At 43.2% G+C, this 18,142-nt stretch overlaps 1 protein-coding gene across 2 annotated transcripts in view; it reads right to left on the bottom strand.

The window, feature by feature from the left end:
• The window catches only part of LOC128646092 (rho family-interacting cell polarization regulator 1), a 439,097-nt gene that overhangs the window by 23,142 nt on the left and 397,813 nt on the right, over positions 1 to 18,142 (bottom strand). For both annotated transcript variants that reach the window (XM_053699534.1, XM_053699533.1), the window contains exon 20: positions 9,467 to 9,550. In XM_053699534.1, the coding sequence (XP_053555509.1) occupies positions 9,467 to 9,550 (84 nt within the window). The remainder of the gene's footprint in view (positions 1 to 9,466; positions 9,551 to 18,142) is intronic.

Below are 18,142 nucleotides of genomic sequence, written 5' to 3'. Positions count from 1 at the left end.
TTCCTCATACAAACAGAATTCTTCATCTCTTTTCTGTTTCTGAGTAAATAGTACGTACCAGCACTATTTGAAAATAACAAACTCTTGATTGAATAATGAAAAACTACAGTTAAACACTAAAAAACTCTAAGCCATCTCCGTGGAGATGTTGCCTGTACAACGGCAAAGAGAATGACTGGGGTAGGCGGAGCCTAGGAGGGATCATGTGACCAGCTTTGCTGGGCTCTTTGCCATTTCCTGTTGGGGAAGAGAATATCCCACAAGTAAGGATGACGCCGTGGACCGGACACACCTATGTTGGAGAAAAGGCCTATCCTGTGGGAGGGCATGGCCCTTACCCCCAGTGATGTCTGAAATAATTTCCTTCAATTCCGGCCCAAAAAGGGTCTTACCCTTGAAAGGAATATTAAGTAACTTAGTCTTGGACGACACATTTGCCGACCAGGAGTTTTTCGCCGCCAATTTCGTTATTTGAAAAGCGGCATCCAATATAAAGGAATTAGCTAACTTTAATGCGTGAATTCTGTCCATGACTTCTTCATAGGAAGTGTCTTTCTGGAGCGACCTTTCTAGTTCCTCGAACCAAAAGGACGCCGCTGAAGTGACAGTAATAACACACGTAGCTGGTTGAAGGATGAACCCTTGCTGAACAAAAATCTTTTTAAGCAATCCTTCCAATTTTTTATCCATAGGATCTTTGAAAGCGCAGCTGTCCTCTATAGGAATAGTTGTGCGCTTCGCTAGTGTTGAAACAGCTCCCTCAACCTTCGGGACCGTCTGCCATGCGTCCCTTCTAGGGTCTACTATGGGAAACATTTTCTTAAATAAAGGAGGTGGGGCAAAGGGTACAACTGGCTTCTCCCACTTCTTATCCACTATGCTCGCTACCCTCTTGGGTATTGGAAAAGCGTTGTCGTGCACTGGGACCTCTAAAAATGTGTCCAATTTGCACAACTTCTCTGGTACTACCATAGAATCACAGTCATCCAGAGTAGCTAATACCTCCTTAAGCAAAGCGCGGAGATGTTCTAGCTTAAACTTAAATGCTACTATATCAGGTTCTGCCTGTTGAAAAATTTTTCCTGAGTCTGAAATTTCACCCTCAGACAGCCCTTCCCTCACAGCCAATTCTGATTGATGTGAGGGTAAAATAGATAAGGCATCGTCAGCGTCTGATTGTTCATCCTTTTTATCTGTATTTAAAACTGAACAATCACGCTTTCTCTGAAATGCTGGCAGTTTGGATAAAAGATTTGCTATAGAATTATCCACTACTGCTGTTAATTGTTGCATAGAAATAAGCACTGGCGCGCTAGGTGTCGCCTGCGCGGGCAAAGCTGGTGTAGACACAGAAGGAGAGGATGTAGAACTATCCCCACTACCTTCATTAGATAAATCATCTTGGGCAACATTATGAAATGTAACAGAGCTGTCCTTATTTTGTTTGGACGCTATGGCACAATTATCACAAACACTCGAAGGGGGAACCACATTTGTTTCTACACACACAGAACATAGGTTATCTGATGGCCCAGACATGTTAAACAGATTTAGGCAGGCAAACAATGCAATAAAAACAATTTTAAACAAAAACGTTACCGTCTCTTTAAATAATAAAATGACACACTTTATTTCTGAATGTTCAAAAAACTATGAAGGCAATATCCGATTTTTATGAAATTTGGACCCCAGTGTCTTAATGCTTATAAAGTATTGCACAGCAAATATGGAGACTCTAGCTCTTAAAACCGGAGCTAATTGTTGGATTTAACCGTTTTTATACACCACAATCCCTGCACCAGCATTGCTGTAGCTTTTACCTTCCTTAGGGGTCAACCATCCACAGAAAAAAGCCTTCTGGAGTCACTTTCTGAGCCACATGACCCTCTCACATGAGACTGCATGCACTGCCTGAAATCAACTGCCAAAATGAGGCCTCCTCCCTCAGTACACTAGAGTGAAGGGGCCTTCCTGACTAGATCAATAAAAAACGTCCCCAAGTGTATATGAGCTTATAAAACATTTCAAATGCCATGATATTGTAATAAAAACCAATCGATTTGGCCCCTAACAGTGTCTACCAGCATAAAATTCAAAAAGGGGAAGCCTGTTATCTTTTTTGCTGAGGTGAAAGAAAAATGGCTTACCGTTTTCCCTGAGGGGAAAAATGACTGTCATCTAGCATTAGCCTGTGTTGTTAGAAGGAGACTAGTCATACCTGAAGCAGATGAGTCTGCAAGCTGTTACCCCCAACTGAAGTTCTCTGGTTACAACAGTCCTGCGTGGTAACAGCAATGGATTTTAGTTACTTGTGCTAAAATCATAGCCCTCTTAAATAGAAATCTTCATCACTTTTCTGTTGTAGAGTAAATAGTACAAGCCAGCACTATTTTAAAATAACAAACTCTTGATAGAAGAAATAAAAAACTACAACTAACACCACAAACTCCTCGCCATCCCCGTGGAGATGCTACTTGTTCAGAGCGGCAAGGAGAATGACTGGGGGGCGGAGCCAGAGGGGGAGCTATATGGACAGCTCTTGCTGTGTGCTCTCCTTGCCTTTCCCTGTGGGGTAGAATATTTCCCACAAGTAATGGATGACGCCGTGGACCGGACACACCAATGTTGGAGAAATGACCAAATTAATAAACATATTGTGCAGAAAAAAAAAAAAAGAATCCTGATAAGATGGCAAGTTTTATATTCGAAATGCGTTTGTTTTTTCTACTCAGTACCACTGCCCTGACCCTGCAACCTGATGCAGAGGATCCAGCTATTAGTGTTGGGGGTGTTGGAGCACAGCAATTGTTACTATTTTAGTAAATGGGGTTAGGAACGGTATAGACTGCAGTTAGTTACCTCTGATACGGTTCATTTGGCTTTATGACAGATATATAAGATGCATCTAAGATACATTTGATATTGGATCACACATTAAAGTATTATATATTTATTCATTTCTCGAGAGACTAGTCAAGTTCGGGCAGAGTGTGAGTTGCTTTATATATCAAATTATTTTATTTTATGATACAGAAAAAACATAAATTATGCTTACCTGATAATTTCATTTCCATCTGTGGGAGGAGAGTCCACGGCTTCATTAATTACTTGTGGGAATTAAGAACCTGGCCACCAGGAGGAGGCAAAGACACCCCAGCCAAATGCTTAAATACCTCCCCCACTCCCCTCATACCCCAGTCATTCTGCCAAGGGAACAAGGAACAGTAGAAGAAATATCAGGGTATAAATGGTGCCAGACGAACAAAATAAATTTAGGTCCACCCACCGGAGAAACGGGAGGGAGCCGTGGACTCTCCTCCCACTGATGGAAATGAAATTATCAGGTAAGCATAATTTATGTTTTCCATCTTAATGGGAGGAGAGTCCATGGCTTCATTCATTACTTGTGGGAAACAAATACCCAAGCTCAAGAGGACACTGAATGAAAAAAATGGGAGGGCAAAAGGAGGCAGACCATAATCTGAGGTTTTGCAGGCTGTGGTGCTTCTGCGCTTCCCCGAATACACAACATATAAAGACCAAGTCTGTCTGAATTGTTTTGTGGCCTGAAGACAGAACTTAAAGGCTCGAACCACATCCAAATTATGAAGCAACCTTTCCTTTGAAGAAGAAGGGTTAGGACACAAGGAAGGAACTACTATCTCCTGATTGATGTTACGATTCGACACAACCTTGGGAAAAAATCCCAACCCAGTGCGAAGAACAGCCTTATCGGCGTGAAAAACCAGGTAAGGAGGCTCACATTGCAAGGCCGCCAACTCAGAGACTCTGCGTGCCGATGCAATAGCCAGTAGGAATAGAACCTTCCAGGAAAGAATTTTAATGTCAAGGGAATGCATAGGCTCAAACGGAGCCTTCTGCAAAATCTTAAGTACCAAGTTTAAGCTCCAAGATGGAGCGGAATTTTTAAAGACAGGCCTGATCCTAGACAGAGCCTGAACTAAGGACTGAATATCAGGAAGCTCCGCAAGCTTGTGCCAGGGATATCCACGTTCCTCACACCAAGACAAGTAGGTCCTCCACGCCTTATGATAGATGCGATGAGTGACCGGCTTCCTGGCTTGAATGAGAGTATCAATAACTCTCTCAGAAAACCCTCTCTTAGCTAGGACTAAGCATTCAATCTCCATGCAGTCAGCCTCATAGAATCGAGATTTTGATGTAGAAAGGGACCCTGAACCAGCAGATCTCTGAGACAAGGTAACCTCCATGGAGGAGACTAGGACATCCCCACCAGATCCGCAAACCACATCCTCCGCGGCCACGCTGCAGCAATTGGAATAGCGAAGCTTGCTCCTGCTTGATGCAGGCCACTACTCGAGGCAGAAGTGGCAACGGTGGAAATATGTAGACTAGGTTGAACTCCCAAGGCACCGTTAAGGCATCTATCAGCTCTGCCTGGGGATCCCTGGACCGCAACCCGTATCTGGTTAGCTTGAAGTCGAGTCTGGACGCCATGAGATCTATCTTCGGCGTCCCCCATCTGATGCAGATCTCCACAAACACCTAGGGATGGAGAGACCATTCCCCCGGATGAAACGATTGTATGCTGAGAAAATCCGCTTCCCAGTTGTCCACACCCGGAATGTGGATCGCTGATAGTGAACAGTTGTGGGTCTCCGTCCACTCCAGAATCCGAGATACTTCCCTCATGGCTAGGGAGCTTCTAGTTCCCCCCTGATGATTGATGTACGCTACAAGGTAATGATGTCTGAATGGAATCTGATGAATCGGCACGACCCCAGAAGGGGCCAAGCTCTCAGAGTGTTGAAGATCGATCGAAGTTCTAGAATATTAATTGGGAGAAGCGACTCCTCTTGAATGCACCTGCCCTGTGCCTTCCTGGCACCCAAACAGCTCCCCATCCTTACAGACTTGGGTCCGTGGTCACAATATCCCAGGATGGTCTCAAGAAGGATGTCTCCTGGGAAAGTTGGCCTGGACAGATCCACCAAGAGAGAGATTCCCTCGTTCGGTTGTCCAGAGAGATCTGTTGGGATATATCTGAGTGATCACCATTCCATTGTCTCACATGCACAACTGAAGAGATCTGAGATGGAACCTGCTGTATGGAATAACATCTATGCTGGACACCATGAGCCCAAATCACCTCCATACACTGGGCCACAGATGGCCTTGAGGAGGTCTGAAGGGCAAGACAGCTGGACGCAATCTTGAAAGTCTCTGATCTGTCAGGAAAATCTTCATAGATATGGAATCTATTATCGCGCCCAGGAATTTCACTCTGTTGCTGGGAACCAGGGAACTCTTTCCTACATTTATCTTCCATCCATGAGATCCATCCTTATCTGTCGTCCAGATAAGGGCCACTGCAATACCTCTGGCTCTCGCCACCACGAACATCGCTCCCAGAATCTTCGTAAAGACTCTTGGGGCAGTCGCCAGGCCGAATAGCAGGCCCACAAACTGGAGGTGTTGGTCCAGAAATGCAAATCTTAGGAACCTGAAGTGATCCTTGTGGATTGGCACGTAAAGGTAAGCATCCTTCAAATCTATTGTAGTCAGGAACTGTCCCTCTTGAACAGGGGGCAGGATAGACTTGATCGTCTCCATCTTGAACAATGGGACAGTCAGAAACTTGTTTAGGCACTTTAGGTCCAGAATCGGACGAAACGTGCCCCCCTTCTTTGGAACCACAGAAAGGTTTGAATAATACCCCAGACCTTTTTCTGCCAGAGGCACTGGTACGATTACCCAGAGAGAGGAGAGATCCCTCACGCACTCTAGAAAGGCGTCTCTCTTCTCTTGTCTTGATGATAGCTTTGAAAGGAGGAATCTGCCCCTTGGCGGATGAGTCTTAAATCCTATCCTGTAACCTTGGGCGATGACCCCCCAAAAACCCAAGGGTCCTGAACATCTCTCATCCAAGCCTCCGCACAAAAGAGATAGTCTGCCTCCTACGCGATCCGGATCGGGGCTGGCCCTTCATGCCTATTTTTGTCTCGGTGAGCTTCTTCCTCTGCTTGGCTCTGTTCCAAGATTGAGTTGGCTTTCAAGATCCCTTGGACTGCTCAGATTTCGCCGCAGGCTTCTGGCGTTGGGACTTGTCAGAACGAAAGGGACGAAAAGTAGACCCCTTAGGCTTATTCTTCTTATCCTGCGGTAGGAAAGCACCCTTGCCTCCCGTGACTGTGGCTATAATAGTCCAGTCCTGGACCAAAAATAACTTTCCTTTGAAACGGGAGGGACAGTAATCTAGACTTGGAAGTCATGTCAGCAGACCACAAATTTAACCACAGAGCCCTATGGGCTAGGACAGAAAAACCTGATGTCTTGGCATTCAGGCCAATAATCTGCATATATGAATCACAGATAAATGAATTAGCTACCCTTAAGGCCTTAATTCGTTCCTGGAAGTCTCCACCTCAACCATAGCTGACAGAGCGTCACACCAGTAAGTAGCAGCTCCAGCCACCGCAGCAACTGCCGCTGCCGGTTGAAAAACGAACCCAGTGAGCTAAAACATCTTTCTCAACATGGATTCTAATTTTTTATCCATGGGTTCATTGAACGAAGAGCTATCTTCGAGCGGAATAGTTGTGCGCTTAGCGAGCATGAAGATAGCACCATCCACCTTAGGGATGGCCCCCCACAGCTCAAGCTGAGAGTCCGGAATGGGGAACAGTTTTTTAAAAGAAGAAGAGGGAGAAAAGGACGAGCCAAGTTTCTCCTATTCGTTCTTAATAATATTAGCCATCTTAACGGGGAAAGTCTGAGGCACCACCCTGTCCTCATAAACCCTATCTAGCTTAGGGATCGAAAGGTTCCTCCGGTAGTTTTGGTCCGGAACCTCTAACGTAGAAAGCACCTCTTTCAACAGAAAACGCAAATGCTCTATTTTAAACTTAAAGTCTGGCTCCTCCACAGCCGGAGGTCTAGATGTCGCCGATTCCAACCCAGAAAGAGCGTCCTCCAAAGAGTCGGAATCGTCTTCATCAGCGGATAATCTATCACAGACATCCAACGGAGTAGATGACCCCTGGGACAAATAGCTTTGTTTCACCTTTCGATTGCGCTAAAGCAGGGCGTGGTAAGGCATTGAAGGCCGCAGAGACCGCCGTTTGTAACTGCTCAGCAAAATCTGGCGGCCACAGGGCCCCTCCCGCGGGAGGATTAGTAGTGCCCTGGGGAGCTGCATGTGTAATAGGAGATGAATGTAGGGAACGCACCTCGCGGGACGGAGAAACCCTCAGAGATAGACGGCTCAGTTGTACTGAATATCTTATTCTTTTTAGATATTGCAATTTTATCAAAGCATGTGGAACATAGTTGAGCAGGCGGATCAACCGGAACCTCCTCACAATAAACACAGGTATTAGATTTGGTTAATGAGGGAGTACCCTCTAACATATCAGAGTCCTCCATAGCTTGCGCTTTTATTATGGATTAGATAGAAAATAAATGGCACTCACCACCTCCTATGACCCGGACCACAGAGAAAATGCTTCTTATCCTGCAACCGCTGCTCAAGAAAGAGGAAGTTAAAGAGGCTACACCCGGTCACATGGAGTGCCATGCAGGACCGCCCCTGCACTAAAGAGAAAACCCGCCAAAAAAGACTGCATCGATATCTCTCGAAGGGACCTGACTGTTCACACATTGACAGAGCCTCATCTCACACGTCGCAGCATTAAACACAAAGAAAATTATGCATAAATCCCCCCTGTTCAATAACCCCCTTTCCGAGGATATTAACCCTTGCTTCTAAACAGATAAAAGGAGACAACTGTGACCCTGTCTTCTTGCATTATCAAATGTGTATAAATGAAACGATCCTACCAGAATCTATGCCGTGGAACAGGAACATGGCCTTTCAAGTGTGACAGTGTAGTAGCATCGCTCCTGACGTGGACTTTGATGCAGAAAGCAGGCAGCGAAACTCGTCAACACTGATTTTGGAGCTGTTAATCTGAGTCGGGATGGTTTCGCAGAAAGACTCTCCCTGCATCTCTGGACTCTAACTTTTATCTATGCTCTCACTGAGAGGCTGACAGGACTACTTAAAACTCAAGTCCCATTCTGAAGAGTACTACCCTCCATAAGAGACTACTCCGAATCTTCCTACACTTCTCTGCCAACCTCCTGTGATGAAAGGCAGAGAATGACTGGGGGATGAGGGAAGTGGGGGAGGTATTTAAGCCTTAGGCTGGGGTGTCTTTGCCTCCTCCTGGTGGCCAGGTTCTTAATTCCCACAAGTAATGAATGAAGCTGTGGACTCTCCTCCCATTAAGATGGAAATTCATATACAGCAACTGACAAGGTAGCTATACATGTGGGTATTGCTAAAAAGAGTTTACAACTGTAAATTGTTTAAGTAGAAAAAACCTTTGCAATACACTTTCATTATTTCCAGAGTCTAAAAATGGTAGGTTTTGCAATTCTGAGAACTGGAAGTGCACATGACTGGCTTTAGAAGTCTAACTCTAACACATAACTGTCCCTAGTTGGCCTCAGCAGGGTTGATATGATAAACTGCAAAACAATTGCTAACAAACTGACCGTGGCTATCCTTGTCTACTCCAGAAATCATATAGTATAATAATTTATTATTACAAGGTATTTAATGTCCACTGTCAAGGGGGTAACTAAGGGATTAGATGGAAGTGGACCACTAGATGGATAAAGAATGCCATTGTATCAGTTTTGGGCTGTTAAAGGGCCAGTAAACCTAAAAAATAATGTTATATAATTCTGCATATATATGCATATTAGCGTTAGCTTTATAGAACATAATATTCCCTGTGAATTTTTATAAAAAAAGACTGAGCATGTCTGGCCAGCTGTCTAGTCACAGCCCAGCCCGACCGCGCCATTACGCTCAGTGCAGCTCGCTTTCGCTGTCAGACAGAGCAGGAGCGAGCTGCACTGAGTGTAATGGCGTGGTCGGGCCGGGCTGTGACTGAGATGCGCTCTGTGATAAAAACAGACCCGCTCAGAAGAGCGGGTCTGAAAAACAGTCTTTTTTTATAAAAATTCACAGGGAATATTATGTTCTATAAAGCTAATGCTAATATAATGTTATATAATTCTGCACTATGTGCAGAATTATATAACATTATTTTTTAGGTTTACTGGCCCTTTAAGGATTTGTTTAAAGGACAATTATAATATTCAAACATTTCTCTGTATCACCTATTATAAAGAATGGACGTTCTTGTGCTGGAAAACAAATGTTGTACATAAACATGAACTTCTTGTTAGTTTGACTTTAAATGTAAACATCTTTTTACAACTATTTTCATGCAAAACATATATTTTTCCCATCTTTAAATGGCGCTCATCCATATACAGGATAGAAACATCTTGAGTAATGTGTCATTTTAAAGAGGTTGTTAACAATGTCTACAACTTTTAGGTTTGGAGGAAACATGGCTTTTCTACAATACTCCTAAATATCAGAATGCCACAACCAAAAATGTCCTACCTTTACACATCCCAAAGCAGCACAGCCTGCAATTCGCATCTGCATATCCTCATCTTCCAACTGCTCCAAGAAACACACAAGAGCCTGCAAAACCACATATGAAAAAACAGTGTTTCATTGTTGCAATAAAAAAAAAAAAAAATTTTGCTTACCTGATAAATTTCTTTCTTTTGCGATGTACCGATTCCACGGATTCATCCTAACTTGTGGGATATTGTCCTTACTGACAGGAAGTAGCAAAGAGAGCACCACAGCAGAGCTGTCTATATAGCTCCCCCCTTAACTCCACCCCCCAGTCATTCGACCGAAGGCCAAGGAAGAAAAGGAGAAACTATAAGGTGCAGAGGTGACTGAAGTTTACATAAAAAAATACTATCTGTCTTGAATAGACAGGGCGGGCCGTGGACTCGCAAAAGAAAGAAATTTATCAGGTAAGCATAAATTTTGTTTTCTTTTGCATGATGTACCGAGTCCACGGATTCATCCTTACTTGTGGGATGCCAATACCAAAGCTTTAGGACACGGATGAAGGGAGGGACAAGACAGGAACCTAAACGGAAGGCACCACTGCTTGCAAAACCTTTCTCCCAAAAATAGCCTCCAAAGAAGCAAAAGTATCACATTTATAAAATTTTGAAAAGGTATGAAGCGACAAATCTGTTCAACAGAAGCATCATTTTTAAAAGCCCATGTGGAAGCTACGCTCTAGTAGAATGAGCTGTAATCCTTTCAGGAGGCTGCTGTCCAGCAGTCTCATAAGCCAAACGGATGATGCTTTTCAGCCAAAAGGAAACAGAAGTCGCCGTAGCCTTTTGACCCCTACGCTTTCCAGGATAGACAACAAACAAAGAAGATGTTTGACGAAAATCTTTGGTTGCCTGCAAATAAAATTTCAAAGCACGAACCACGTCCAAGTTGTGCAACAGACGTTCCTTCTTACAAGAAGGATTAGGACACAGAGAAGGAACAACAATTTCTTGATTGATATTCCTGTTAGTAACAACCTTAAGTAGGAACCCAGGCTTGATACGCAAAACCACCTTATCAGCATGGAACACAAGATAAGAAGAGTCACATTGTAATGCAGATAGTTCAGAAACTCTTCGAGCTGAAGAGAAAGCAACTAGGAACAAAACTTTCCAAGATAAAAGCTTAATATCTATGGAATGCATGGGTTCAAACGGAACCCCCTGAAGAACTCTAAGAACTAAATTTAGACTCCATGGCGGAGCAATAGGTTTAAACACAGGCTTAATTCTAACTAAAGCCTGAGAAAAAGCCTGAACGTCTGGAACATCTGCCAGACGCTTGTGCAACAAAATAGACAGAGCAGATATCTGTCCCTTTAGGGAACTAGCTGATAATCCTTTCTCCAATCCCTCTTGGAGAAAAGACAAAAGCCTAGGAATCCTGATTTTACTCCAGGAGAAGCCTTTGGATTTGCACCAAAAAAGATATTTACGCCATATCTTATGATAAATTTTCCTGGTAACAGGCTTTCGAGCCTGAATCAAGGTATTTATGACTGACTCAGAGAAACCCCGCTTTGATAGACTCAAGCGTTCAATCTCCAAGCAGTCAGTTGCAGGGAAATTAGATTTGGATGCTTGAATGGACCTTGAATCAGAAGGTCCTGTCTCAATGGCAGAGACCATGGTGGAATGGATGACATGTCCACCAGGTCTGCATACCAAGTCCTGCGTGGCCACACAGGCGCTATCAAAATCACTGATGCTCTCTCCTGTTTGATTCTGGCAATCAGACGTGGAAGGAGAGGGAAAGGTGGAAACACATAAGCCAGGTTGAACGACCAGGGTACTGCTAGAGCATCTATCAGTACAGCCTGAGGATCCCTTGACCTGGAGCCGTAACAAGGAAGTTTGGCATTCTGACGAGACGCCATCAGATCCAATTCTGGTGTGCCCCATAGCCGAACCAGCTGAGCAAACACCTCCGGATGGAGTTCCCACTCCCCCGGATGAAATGTCTGACGACTTAGAAAATCTGCCTCCCAGTTTTCTACACCTGGGATATAGATCACTGACAGATGGCAAGAGTGAGCCTCTGCCCACTGGATTATCCTTGAGACCTCTATCATCGCTAAGGAACTCTTTGTTCCGCCCTGATGATTGATATAAGCCACAGTCGTGATGTTGTCCGACTGAAATCTGATGAATCTGGCTGAAGCCAGCTGAGGCCATGCCGGGAGAGCATTGAATATCGCTCTTAATTCCAGAATATTTATCGGTAGGAGAGCCTCTTCCCGAGTCCACAAACCCTGAGCTTTCAGGGAATTCCAGACTGCACCCCAGCCCAGAAGACTGGAGTCTGTCGTCACTATAACCCATTCTGGCCTGCGGAAACACATTCCCTGGGACAGATGATCCTGTGACAACCACCAAAGAAGAGAGTCTCTGGTCTCTTGATCCAGATTTATCTGAGGAGATAAATCCACATAATCCCCATTCCACTGATTGAGCATGCATAGTTGCAGCGGAACTATGTCCATTGCCGCTACCATTAGTCCGATTACCTCCATACACTGAGCCACTGACGGCCGAGGAATGGAATGAATTGCTCGGCAGGTGGACAAAATCTTTGATTTCCTGACCTCCATCAGAAATATTTTCATGTCCACCGAGTCTATCAGAGTCCCTAGAAATGAAACTCTTGTGAGGGGGGAAAGAGAACTCTTTTTTACGTTCACTTTGAGACCTTAGAAAGGCCAACACTAAGTCCGTGTGAGACTTGGCTAGTTGGAAGGACAACGCTTGAATTAGAATGTCATCTAGATAAGGCGCCACTGCTATGCCCCGTGGCCTTAGAACCGCCAGAAGGGACCCTAGCACCTTTGTGAAGATTTGCGGCGCCGTGGCCAACCCGAAAGGAAGAGCCACAAACTGATAATGCGTGTCCAGAAAGGCGAACCTGAGGAACTGGTGATGATCTTTGTGGATAGGAATGTGCAGATACGCATCCTTTAAGTCCATGTTGGTCATATATTGACCCTCCTGGATCAATGGTAAGATAGTCCAAATGGTCTCCATCTTGAAAGATGGAACTCTTAGGAATTGGTTTAGGATCTTGAGATCCAGAATTGGTCTGAAGGTTCCCTCCTTTTTGGGAACTATAAACAGATTGGAGTAGAACCCCTGCCCCTGTTCTGCTTTTGGAACTGGGCAGATCACTCCCATGGTAAAAAGGTCTTCTACACAGTGTAAGAACGCCTCTCTTTTTGTTGGGTTTACAGACAATTGAGAAAGATGGAACCTCCCCCTTGGAGGGGAATCCTTGAAATCTAGAACGTATCCCTGGGTTACAATTTCTACTGCCCAGGAATCCTGAACGTCTCTTGCCCAGGCCTGAGCAAAGAGAGAGAGTCTGCCCCTACTAGATCCGGTCCCGGATCGGGGGCTACCCCTTCATGCTGACTTAGTGGCAGCAGCAGGCTTTTTGGCCTGTTTACCCTTGTTCCAAGCCTGATTAGGTCTCCAGGTTGGCTTGGATTGAGCAAAGTTCCCCTCTTGCTTTGCAGCAGGGGAAGAGGTAGAGGGACCACTCTTGAAGTATCGAAAGGAACGAAAATTATTTTGTTTGGTCCTTGTCTTATTTGACTTATCCTGAGGGAGGGTATGACCCTTCCCTCCAGTAATGTCTGAAATGATCTCTTTCAATGCAGGCCCAAATAGGGTCTTACCTTTGAAAGGGATGGACAAAAGCTTAGATTTAGATGACACATCAGCTGACCAGGACTTAAGCCATAACGCTCTACGCGCTAAAATGGCAAAACCTGAATTCTTAGCCGCTAATTTAGCAAGATGAAAAGCGGCGTCAGTAATAAAAGAATTAGCCAACTTAAGAGCCTTAATTCTGTCCAAAATATCATCTAGTGGGGTCTCCATCTGAAGAGCCTCTTCTAGAGCCTCAAACCAAAAGGCAGCTGCAGTGGTTACAGGAACAATGCATGCTATAGGTTGAAGAAGAAAACCTTGATTAACAAAAATTTTCTTTAGGAGACCCTCTAATTTTTTATCCATAGGATCAATGAAAGCACAACTGTCATCAATAGGTATAGTTGTACGCTTAGCCAGGGTAGAAATAGCTCCCTCCACCTTAGGGACCGTCTGCCATGAGTCCTTTATGGTGTCAGAAATGGGAAACATTTTCTTAAAAACAGGAGGGGGAGAGAACAGAATACCTGGTTTATCCAACTCCTTAGTAACTATCTCTGAAATCCTCTTAGGGACCGGAAACACATCAGTGTAAACAGGAACCTCTAAATATTTGTCCATTTTGCACAATTTCTCTGGAACTACAATAGGGTCACAATCATCCAGAGTAGCTAAAACCTCCCTGAGCAATAAGCGGAGGTGCTCTAGCTTAAATTTAAATGCCGTCATATCTGAATCTGCCTGAGGAAACATCTTTCCTGAATCAGAAATCTCTCCCTCAGACAGGTTTACTGGGAGAACTAGATGGCAAAACCTGATTTCCTTCTGTTTGAGAATGAACAAATGCCAAACTTTTATAAGTCAAAATATGCTGTTTGCAATTTATAGACATATCAGTACAAGTGGGACACATTCTAAGAGGGGGTTCCACAATAGCTTCTAAACAAATTGAACAATGAGTTTCCTCAGTGTCAGACATGTTTAACAGACTAGTAATAAAGCAAGCAAGCTTGGAAAACACTTTATTTAATGGAAAAAAAACACAATTTGCAAAAACGGTACTGTGCCTTTAAGAGAAAAAAAGTCATACACAAACTGCAAAACAGGTTAAAATTGCTTAAATTTTTCTGAAATTTTTAACAGTGTACCCACTAAGCTTTAGAAGGATTGCACCACAAGTTAATAAGCAATAAACCCCAAATGAAAAAAACGGATTGAAATATGTCTAAAACCGGTTAAAACCCCCTAAAGCACCTTGCCACAGCCCTACCTGCCCTTAGGAAGCGATAATATGGGGTTTAAAGCTTCAATTAGTCCCTCAGAAGACTATCAGGACCTCAGGAGAAGTTGCTTGCTGCTTGTAAATGTAGGACCCGCCCACCTCACTCGATGTTGCTGGGGCCTACACAAAACTAACAAACCCTGCCTGAAAGCCATGTGGGTTATAAACAACCCCAAAGAACCCTCAAGCAAATGTCCCATAAAACAGAAAATGTTACTCCCAGACACAAAAACGTTTGTCCCAAATTCACATAACAAACTGAGTGCCCACAAAAAATTAACCCTTTATGCAAGCTAGTAAAAACCTCTGATAACACTAGGATTACTGCTTCCCCTTCCCCTAAAGGGGACACTGTCAGTCTTTCTGAGTTAACACCATCTCTGCAGAAAATATGAGTGAACATAACTCATTGCTGTATAGCAAGAAACCGTTCCTCACACTGAAGTTTTCCTGTACTCCTCAGCTTCTGTGGGAACAGCAGTGGACCTTAGTTACAAATGCTAAGATCATCATCCTCCAGGCAGAAATCTTCATCTATGTCCTGCCTGAGAGTAAATAGTACAACACCGGTACCATTTAAAAATAACAAACACTTGATTGAAATAAAATAAAACTAACAGTTTAACACCTCTTCTCTTTACTCTTCCTGCTTAGAGCCAGCAAAGAGAATGACTAGGGGGTGGAGTTAAGGGGGGAGCTATATAGTCAGCTCTGCTGTGGTGCTCTCTTTGCTACTTCCTGTCAGGAAGGACAATATCCCACAAGTTAGGATGAATCCGTGTACTCGGTACATCATGCAAAAGAAAAAGAGACACTAAGCAGTGGGTTATACTTAAAAATAATTTTAATATGTATTATTCATAATTTTAAAATAATTTGACCTTTTATTACTTTTTTTAACTTCATTTGTGCAGGGTCCATTACTTTCTGTCACAGCCCTAAAAGGGGGCTGGGGCCTCTGCATAAAGGCAAATTATTTCATTTGAAGTGTTGCTAGGAGACATCTTTCTGCTAGATGCAATTAGTTTATTGCCGATGTTCAGAAGAGGACTTTTGCTGCATAAATAAAGTCACAGTGTAACATAAGTTCTGTAATGGTTGCTCTCATGTCTAGATGTGGGCAATGGATTAACTGAGAATTTCTATGTGCTCATTAGCAAGAAAACAAGTAACTTGTTTGCCGTTTTTTAACACAATCTGTTTCTGTTTATGTTTACCTCTAATTAACATATTTCTTTTTACTAAAGGAGCACTGTTTAATATCCCTTTAATGACTGGTAATAAATTATTTAGACTTGACGGGAGACAGATACTTAAAAATTACACACAGTTTGAAATTTTATCTTACATTATTCCCACTCTTAAATGGATATGAAAACCCATTTCTTTCATTATTCAGATAAAACGACTTTCCTATTTACTTTTATTGTCAATTTTGCTTCATTCTCTTGGTATCTTTTGTTGAAAAAGCCACAATGCACTACTGGGAGCTAGCTGAACAAATTAGGTGACCCAATAACAAGACCCATATATGTGCAGCCACCAATCAGCAGCTAGCTCCCAGTTCCTGAACCTACCGACTTATACTTTTCAACAAAGGATACCAAAAGAACTAAGCATATTACGTAATAGAAGAAAATTGGAAAGAAGGAAACATTGTGGGTTTCATGTCCCTTTAAGGAGCTAAAATATGGACAAAATTTAGCCCAAAAGTTTGCAGTATTTTGCAGTTGAGTAACAGGTTGATGATCTGTACATGTTACCAGGAAGCTTGACTTTTTTTTTTTTTTATAAGAGCTTGAATGCCTTAAGCCTGCAGAAACTTAAACCACTCTATGGAAAAACTCTATGGTAAAAACTGCTAGTGCTGTATAGCTAGAAGAGCTGTTTAATAAAAAAAAAGTATAAGTAGAAACTGAGACTGTACCTATGTTTGGAGACATCAGTACTACTGCAACTAAATCTCTAGAAAAACACTGCTACCACATAGTGGTTAAGATACATACACACTCCTGAGCCTACCTCAGTATGACACCTCATGAATAGGGGCAACATTTCAACCAAGGGCACCAAGAGAAAAGGGGAAAAATTGATAACAGAAGTACATTTAAATTGGAAAGTTTGTATAAAATTATAGTTTCCTGAAAGTTTCAGTTTCCATGTTGCTTTAATCCATTAAAGGGACAGCAAGCCCCAAAATTTTCTTTCATGATTTAGATGGAAAATACAATTTAAAACAACTTTCCAATTTACTTCAACTATCTAACTTGCTTCATTCTTTTGTTATCCTTTGCTGAAGGAGCAGCACTGCTCTTAGGGTTGCCACCTTAGTCATGGTTTCCTGGACACTAAGGCGTTACACATGCTGCAGGGAGGAATATGAATTGATCTGTCCAGAAGCACAATACATGTTCCTTCCTGCACACCCTGCATGTGTAACTCAGAAGTGTCCAGGAAAACATAGCTGAGGTGGCAACCAAGAGACAAATGTGTGTATGCACAAATCAGCAGCAGCTCCCACTAGTATAGGATATGTGCGTATTCTTTTTGAACAAGGGATACCAAGAGAACAAAAGCAAATTTGAAAATAGAAGGGAATTTAAAAGCGTCTTAAAATTACATGCTCTGAATCATGAAAGCTTCATTTTGACTTTCCAATCCCTTCAAACTTTATTTAAAAAAAACCTGAATCTGTTGTTTTCTCTAGGAGCTTTTTCATGCAGTTCAAAAACATTAATTATGCTTACCTGATCATTTTCTTTTCTTCTGATGGAAAGAGTCCACAGCTGCATTCATTACTTTTGGGAAATAAGAACCTGGCCACCAGGAGGAGGCAAAGACACCCCAGCCAAAGGCTTAAATACTCCTCCCACTCCCCTCATCCCCCAGTCATTCTGCCGAGGAACAAGGAACAGTAGAAGAAATATCACTGTGAAAGGTGCCAGAAGAATAAAAAAAGGACGCCCCCACAGAAAAATTACGGTTGGGGAGCTGTGGACTCTTTCCATCAGAAGAAAAGAAAATTATCATCAGGTAAGCATAATTTATTTTTTTCTTCTTAAATGGAAAGAGTCCACAGCTGCATTTATTACTTTTGGGAAAACAATACCCAAGCTATAGAGGACACTGAATGCCAAGACGGGAGGGTACAATAGGCGGCTCATTCTGAGGTCACCAAGCCTCAAACCACTGCCAGCAAAGAACCCAGCTTTGTCCGAAGCCGAGAAAACTTTAAAAGGAAAAGGACACTAACCCGCAAGTAGTCTAGAGCCTAGCTAGAGACCGCAAAATAAGACAACTGAGCCAACAGGCCCCCAGGAGACACAGTCGCCCAACAGTCGATCCATCACCACTCACAAAAAAAGGGAACGACAGCCTAAACTCCCGAAGGGATAGGCCCAGGAGAACCGAAGGAAAAAAACGAAAGGTCACAAGCCATAAAGGAAAACCCCTAGAGCTAGCCCAAATCACAAGGGCCAAAAAGGGTCCCGACAGACAAGGGGAGACTACACCCAGACCAGGTGAAACCGAAGGTATAGCACCGGGCATAAGAACAGAGAAACCTTTCTCTCAAACGTCATGCAAAAGCACCAAAAAAACAACAGAAGACGGAGTCCTCACATCATCTGAACTTTGATCACTGAAGTATTCTGCTACAAAAAATGTGTAACAGACCCACAGGTCTTCCAAAAAAGGGGGAATCACAAGGTCCCCCAAGAAAGA

The sequence above is a fragment of the Bombina bombina genome, chromosome 1, assembly GCF_027579735.1.
Source record: "Bombina bombina isolate aBomBom1 chromosome 1, aBomBom1.pri, whole genome shotgun sequence".
Taxonomy (NCBI): domain Eukaryota; kingdom Metazoa; phylum Chordata; class Amphibia; order Anura; family Bombinatoridae; genus Bombina; species Bombina bombina.
Note: the sequence above shows the minus strand (reverse complement) of the source record. Positions and strands in the feature narration are given on the sequence as shown.